Source organism: Cebus imitator, unplaced genomic scaffold (assembly GCF_001604975.1).
Source record: "Cebus imitator isolate Cc_AM_T3 unplaced genomic scaffold, Cebus_imitator-1.0 Scaffold54, whole genome shotgun sequence".
Classification (NCBI taxonomy): domain Eukaryota; kingdom Metazoa; phylum Chordata; class Mammalia; order Primates; family Cebidae; genus Cebus; species Cebus imitator.
Window position 1 is genome coordinate 5,099,559 of NW_016107369.1, and position 7,416 is coordinate 5,106,974.

The 7,416-nt window shown below is 41.2% G+C and overlaps 2 protein-coding genes across 6 annotated transcripts in view; one reads left to right on the top strand and one right to left on the bottom strand.

The window, feature by feature from the left end:
* Positions 1 to 1,118: 1,118 nt before the first annotated feature.
* BBOF1 (basal body orientation factor 1) overlaps positions 1,119 to 7,416 on the bottom strand; it is a 48,946-nt gene continuing 42,648 nt past the window's right edge. For all 5 annotated transcript variants that reach the window (XM_037738552.1, XM_037738550.1, XM_037738554.1 and 2 more), the window contains one exon: positions 1,119 to 2,495. In XM_037738552.1, coding sequence (XP_037594480.1) covers positions 2,484 to 2,495 — 12 coding nt within the window. In that variant the 3' untranslated portion in view covers positions 1,119 to 2,483. The remainder of the gene's footprint in view (positions 2,496 to 7,416) is intronic.
* Positions 1,796 to 6,870, top strand: LOC119471258 (methylmalonate-semialdehyde dehydrogenase [acylating], mitochondrial-like). Its single transcript, XM_037738557.1, has 3 exons — positions 1,796 to 2,020; positions 2,263 to 2,361; positions 6,102 to 6,870. Exons 1-3 carry the CDS (start codon positions 1,823 to 1,825, stop codon positions 6,204 to 6,206), a joined length of 402 nt encoding a protein of 133 aa, XP_037594485.1. The 5' UTR covers positions 1,796 to 1,822; the 3' UTR covers positions 6,207 to 6,870.

Consider the following 7,416-nt stretch of genomic DNA (forward strand, 5'->3'; position numbering starts at 1 on the left):
TTTTAAAGGCAGAGGCACTCTGTCACCCAAGCTGGAGTGCAATGGTGCCATCCTAGCTCATGGCAGCCTCAAGCTCCTGGGCTCAAGTGATCCTCCTGCCTCAGCCTCCTGAGCAGCTTGGACCACAGGTGTGCACCACCACCTGGCTAATTTTTTTATTTTTGTATAGATGAAGTCTCACTTTGTTGCCCAGGCTGGTCTGAACTGCTGGGCTCAGGCAGTCCTCCTCCCTTGGCCTCCTAAAGCTTTGGGATTACAGGCATGAGCCCTGGCAGCAGTGACAATTTATGTTAATGAGGACCTTAAATACTTCTGTGTTGTTTTACAGGAGATCAGCCTGGAGCTGATCTTGGCCCTCTGATCACTCCCCAGGCCAAAGAGAGAGTCTGTAATCTGATTGATAGTGGAACAAAGGAGGGAGCTTCCATCCTTCTTGATGGACGAAAAATTAAAGTGAAAGGCTATGAAAATGGCAACTTCGTTGGACCAACCATCATCTCGAATGTCAAGGTGAGCAAGTTTGGTTCCACAAATATGAGAGCTGAAGGCACCTTAAAGGCTATACAATCTCATCCCTCTAATTTATTAATGAAAATGCTTAATGACTAAGACCTCATCTCTTGCCAGGATTGATCAGTTATTTTATATGGAATCTGAATGAGTCTCCCCTTCTAACTCCCAACCAAACTCTTTCCACTATACCAGAAGTCTGCAAACTTTCCATAAACGGATAGATATTTTCAGCTTTGCAGGGATATAGTGTCTGTTGCAACTAAAATCTGACATTGTAGTGTGAGATCAGCAATAAACATTGTGTGGCTGTGTTCCAATAAAACTTTATAGACACTGAAGTTTGAATTTCATGTCATTTTACATATGATTAAATATTTTTTCAACCATTTAAAAATGCAGAAACCATTTTTAACTTGGGGGCTGTATAAAAACAGGCAGCAAGCCACATTTAGGCCCACAGGCTATAGTTTACCAAATGCTATCTTATCTTATACTGGTTTGTTAGTTTTCTCTTCCCTCTCCCTCTTGCTGCCTAGCTTATGACTACTGCAGTATCTCAACCACTATATCAAACCACCCAATATTTATTGAAAATGAGAAAATAATTGACTTGTTAATTTTTATTTATCAAAACTTTGAAAGTCTCTCAGCTAATACGACTTAAAAATTGAGGTTATGAAGTTTTTTTTGAAATTCATATATAATAGTGAAGCACCAACTGTTGAATTTAAGTGTAGCAGAAATTATGAAATCTCTTGCCACAGAACTATACAGAAAAATCCGTTTATCAGCAACAAACATTAGCTACAGTGATGTTTTGAGTGTTCAGGTTGACCTGATATCAAAATATAAACATACAGACTTATTTGGGAGGCAGAGGAAGGAGTGAATAAGAATGGATTATTTATGTTACAGAAAACAGCTTGGGTTTCTATAAAAAGAAAAATTCTTCTGGTATAATATATATTGGTTTTATAAAAAATAAATTTCCATGTAACTTTTTGATAACAATTGGATGAAACAAGTTGTTCAGGTATTAAAAAGGAAGCTAATGATGGGTCATGAACTAAAAATACAGTACCTTAAAGGAAGTGTGGTTATTATTGATAGGAATTCCAAGTTGTTTATATGATTGGTAGCTTGGAAGATGGAACACAGTTAAGAGAGGACTTTTTTTTAAAAAAGTAGGTGATTTGAAATGAAAAGAGATTAATAATATGAAAGTTGTCCATGTAAATGATGTGTAGTAAGTCAAAGTACCAAATAAACATAAAATACTCAGAATCCAAAAAGCTGACTTCTTTTCTCGATGCATCCTTCCTGGCAGCCAAATATGACCTGTTACAAAGAGGAGATTTTTGGTCCAGTTCTTGTGGTTCTGGAGACAGAAACATTGGATGAAGCCATCCAGATTGTAAATAACAACCCATATGGAAATGGAACTGCCATTTTCACCACCAATGGAGCCACTGCTCGGAAATATGCCCACCTGGTGGATGTTGGACAGGTTTGTCAACAGAATTTTTTAGAGATTCTTATATCCATTTTCTATTTCCTAAGAGGAAACTGTAAATAATGGTGAGTCATTGGTTTAAGATTGCCTCCATGACCTCCCACAGTGCCCTGTTTCCTTCCTCAGGAATGAAAGTTCATGAGGTAGAGGATGGGGAAGAAGGTGGGTATTGGAAACTGGTGCTTCTAAATGAGAGTTCCTTTGCCCTTAGGATACATAGATTTGTTCTCTTTTAGGTGGGAGTGAATGTTCCCATTCCAGTGCCTTTGCCAATGTTCTCATTCACCGGCTCTCGATCATCCTTCAGAGGAGACACCAATTTCTATGGCAAACAGGTAACTTTTGAGTTAAAATTCTTGTCTTTTCCTTTAAGAAATTTTCTTAAAGATATTCAAGAGCAAGGATTCTGCAAGGAAGGGCCTGCCAGCAGCATCTGTGGGGTCATAATCAGTGCTTCTCAGAAGGTTACCTAAAAAAGATTTAAAAGTTAACAAAATTTTGCCAAAGCTGCTTCTTCCTGAATAACTCAAAGTAACAAAGTTTTGAGGAAAGAGCATGGGGAAGTGCCTTCGTATATGCCATTTCCTCAGCTTGTGACCCTCTTCTCCATCTCTCCCCTTTCATCTAACTCCTAATCATCTGTCATGTCTCACTTTAAAAAATGGGCCCCTCCAGAAAACTTCCTCCAACCACCACCACCCCTTCTTCAGTGCTGGGTAGTGTGCCCCAGTGTGTTCCCATTGTACATATTTTTTCTGTAATAGTCATTCACTTACAAAAAATTTTATTGAACACCTTCTTTGTAGCAGACATTATTTTAGGCACTATGAATATAGCACTGAAGAGGAAAATTAAGCAGATCTGGAACCAAATTGCCTGCGTTCAAATCCCAGCTCAGCCAGTTATCAGCTGTGTGACTTTGGAGGATACCTTCTTTTATTTATTTTATTTATTTATTTTTCTTTTTGAGACAGAGTCTCGCTCTGTTGCCTGGGCTAGGGTGCAGTGGTGTGATCTTAGCTTACTGCAACCTCCGCCTCCTGAGTTCAAGCAATTCTCCTGCCTCAGCCTCCGGAGTAGCTGAGATTACAGGGGCCCACTACCACACCTGGCTAATTTTTGTATTTTTAGTGGTGACAGGGTTTCACCATGTTGACCAGGCTGGTCTTGAACTCCTGCCCTCAGATGATCCACCTGCTTCGGCCTCCCAAAGTGTTGGGATTACAGGCATGAGCCACTGCACCTGGCCGGGATACCTTCTTTATCCCTTAAATTTATTCACGTATAAAAATAATAACAGTAGTACCTATATATTTCATAATGTAAGGACTGCTGTGGGTCAGGCACAGTGGCTCCCGCCTATAATCCCAGCACTTTGGGAGGCTGAGGCGGGCAGTTCACCTGAGGTCAGGAGTTTGAGACCAGCCTGACCAACATGGCAAAACCTCCTCTCTACTAAAAATACAACAATTAGCCAGGTGTGGTGGCAGGAGCCTGTAATCCCAGCTACTTGGGAGACTGAGGCAGAAGGATCCTTTGGACCCAGCAGACAGAGGTTGCAGTGAGCTGAGATTGTACCACTGCACTCCAACCTGGACAACAAAAGGCTCTGTCTCAAAAAAAAAAAATTATTATTATTATTGCTACATCTGCCAGCAGGTGCATATGTCCTAAGGCAGGAAGAAACATGGCACATTCCAACAGTGGAAATGGCCTGGAGTACAGTGAGCAAATGAGAAGAAAGGGAAGAAATGAGGTTAAAGAGGCAGGCAGGGGTTGACTCATCTACAGCTCTTTAAGCCATGTAAAGAAGCACTCATCACACTGTAGTTGTTATTTACATATCTGCAGTACCTGGCACAGAGCAGGCTGCCCAAACATTTGTTGAACAAATAGTCTAGGGGAAGTTCTTTGTAGTCCCATAGGAATACAGCCATTTTAACCTTCATTAATAAATTGCATCTTTTTCTATACAAGTCTCCCCTTTTATAGGTTAATAATTTCTTTTTTTCTGTGCCAGCTGCATCCTGCCAGAGGGCAGGGGATGTGGGACTTTTTAATTTTATTTATGTTTGGGTTATTAAAAAATTAACAATGGCATTGCATCATATTATGACAGTGTGGCCAAATAGTTAAGAAGTCAACACCTCAGTATTTAGAGGCTAATTATCCAGTTAGTATGTTAGTCACAGCTTTTGGTTTTTTGTTTATTTTGAGCTTTTATGTTTGTTTGTTTTTCTTTCTTTTTCAGATGGAGTCTTGCTGTCACCTAGGCTGGAGTGCAGTGGTGTGATCTCAGCTCACTGCAACCTCCACCTCCTGGGTTCAAGCAATTCTCTTGTCGATGCCTCCTGAGTAGCTGGGATTACAGGCACGCACCACCACACCTGGCTAATTTTTGTATTTTTAGTAGAGACAAGTTTTTGCCATGTTGGCCAGGCTGGTCTCAAACTCCTGACCATAGGTGATCTGCCCACCTCGGCCTCCCAAAGTGTTGGGATTACAGGTGTGAGCCACCACACCTGGCCTAGTCACAGCTTTTGTAAAAATGACCAATTTGATACTAGTAACAAACATTTCTTTTAAGCAAAACAGAGTACAACTATTGTTTAAAATTGTTCCCTGCCCATCCTCCCATTTATTTATTTAGTTAGTTAGTTATTTTTTGAGACAGTCTTGCTCTGTCGCCCAGGCTGGAGTGCAGCGGAGCAATCTTGGCTCACTTGCAACCTCCCCCTCCCAGGTTCAAGCAATTCTGCCTCAGGCTCCTAAGTAGCTGGGATTACAGGCATCAGCCACCATGCCCACTAATTGTTTTCGTATTTTTAGTACAGGTGGGGTTTCACCATGATGGCCAGGCTAGTCTCAAACTCATGGCCTCAAGGGATCTGCCCACCTCAGCCTCCCAAAGTGCCAGGATTACAGGCATAGGTCACAGCTCCTGACTGCACCCCCCAGTTTAATTATTATAAATTACTCTGGTAATCTGGTAAAACATCATTCTAGCTTGCTAGTAACTGTATAATTGTTAAATCTGTACAAAGTGTTCTCTTTTGCTCAAGCCTACTCTTATAAATAAACTATATCTATATACAGAGAGAGCTGAGTTTTGGGGCTCATATAGGTAATTTAGAAGTGAATTTGTATAATATCAGACATTTTACTTAGATTTGTAAGATACTTTGGGTTTGCCACTTCAATATAGAGCTCATGATCTCTGATAATTGTCAGAAATGGGAGCAGTGGCTTCTGCCTGTAATCCCAGCACTTTGGGAGGCTGAGGCAGACAGATTAACAGAGGTCAAGAGTTCAAGACCAGACTGGCCAACCCCATCTCTACTAAAAATACAAAAATAGCTGGGTGTGGTGGCACACATCTGTAATCCCAGCTATTCAGAAGGCTGAGGCAGGAGAACTGCATGAACCTGGGAGGTGGAGGTTGCAGTGAGCCGAGATCACGCCATTGCACTCCAGCCTGCGCAACAGAGTGAGACTCCATCTCAAAAAAATAAAGAAAGAAATGGCCTACTATATTACAGCCGGGGGCACCATGGCTCACACTTGTAATCCCAGCACTTTGGGAGGCTGAAGAGGGCGGATCACTTGAGGCCAAGAGTTCGAGACCAGCCTGGCCAACATGGTGAAACCCCATCCCCACTAAAAATACATACAAAAAATTAGCCAGGCACAGTAGCATGCACCTGTAATCCCAGTTACTTGGGAGGCTGAGGCAGGAGACTCGTTTGGATCCAGGAGGCAGAGGTTGCAGTGAGCTGAGATCATGCCACTGAACTCCAGCCTAGGTGACAAAGCAAGACTCCGTCTCAAAAAAAAAAAAAAAAGAAAGAAAGAAATACTAGTTTCAGCATAATAATGATGGCTAAGGTTTGTTTACTATCTGCCAGATATTATGTTAAATGTTTTAGATCAATTACCTTATGAACAATATATTGGATTTGGGTTGCATTACTCAATTAGGAACGTAGCGCTTTATAATACCTCCTTCAAAAGCTAATTAAAAGAAGAATCATGAAACCCCAGAAATATATGCTAACCTTTTTTCTGTTTTTCTTAGGGCATCCAATTCTACACTCAGTTAAAGACCATTACTTCTCAATGGAAAGAAGAAGATGCTACACTTTCCTCACCTGCTGTTGTCATGCCTACCATGGGCCGTTAGAAACAAGTTTAAGACTCAGTCCATCCTGAGTAATCTCCCTTTATTTTTGACCAGATTTATTTTTCAGCTTTGCTCAGATCAGATCTATGGGACTGGAATACTAACTAAAATCTTCCTCAGGACTATTAGCCCCTGCAAAGTTTCTATAGGGAGCTGCCTAATGTAATCTGAAACCAGATTTTTCACTTACTCTTCATACTTCTATTTTTGAGATAACTGTTGTAACCATGAAATCCTTATCTGAAATGAGTGCTTAAACCTGATTTCTAAAAATTATCCCCTTTTCTGATGACTCGAAGGGGAGAAAAGTCAGTGTATGCAAAGAAAATGTTCTGGCCAAGCACAGTGACTCATGCCTATAATCCCAGCATTTTGGGAGGCCAAGGTGGGCAGACTGCTTGAGCCCAGGAGTTCAAGACCAGCCTGGGCAACATGGTGAAGCCCCGTCTCTATTTAAATAATTGAAAAAGTTAAAAAAAAAAAAAAAAAATTGAAAAGATGATGTTCCAGTAATTGCAAGAACTCTTAAATGGGGAAACAGGATAAAAATAACTCACTACTTTTGGTTGATCCTTAAACACAGCCCTACATAAATGCCACTGGGAGAGACCTCCTACAAAGTTTTCTTACACCTCTCTTTTATCCCACAATATAGAAGATATAATCCATTTTTATGTATCCCAAATTTATGGCAACAGCTTCTTTCTTTTCTGCTCAATGCCACTTTGTTTCCCAATATGTAATTCATGACCATTATTTAATTCTGTCATTGTCACTGCTCCTGCTTCTTAAGATCATTTCTCAAGGATACCTCAGTAAGCAATGGATAAATCAACTTTTTGTTACATGTGCTAAGTATTAAGTTTCAGGGTTCTCTTCAGCAATCATTAATGCTTCAGCCATTAATTCAGATGCAAATAATTTGAAAATTATTTCAAAAGTAAAATAGGGGCCAGGCGCGGTGGCTCAAGCCTGTAATCCCAGCACTGTGGGAGGCCGAGGCGGGTGGATCACGAGGTCAAGAGATCGAGACCATGCTGGTCAACATGGTGAAACCCCGTCTCTACTAAAAATACAAAAAATTAGCTGGGCATGGTGGCGCGTGCCTATAATCCCAGCGACTCAGGAGGCTGGGGGAGGAGAATTGCCTGAACCCGGGAGGCGGAGGTTGCGGTGAGCCGAGATCGCGCCATTGCACTCCAGCCTGGGT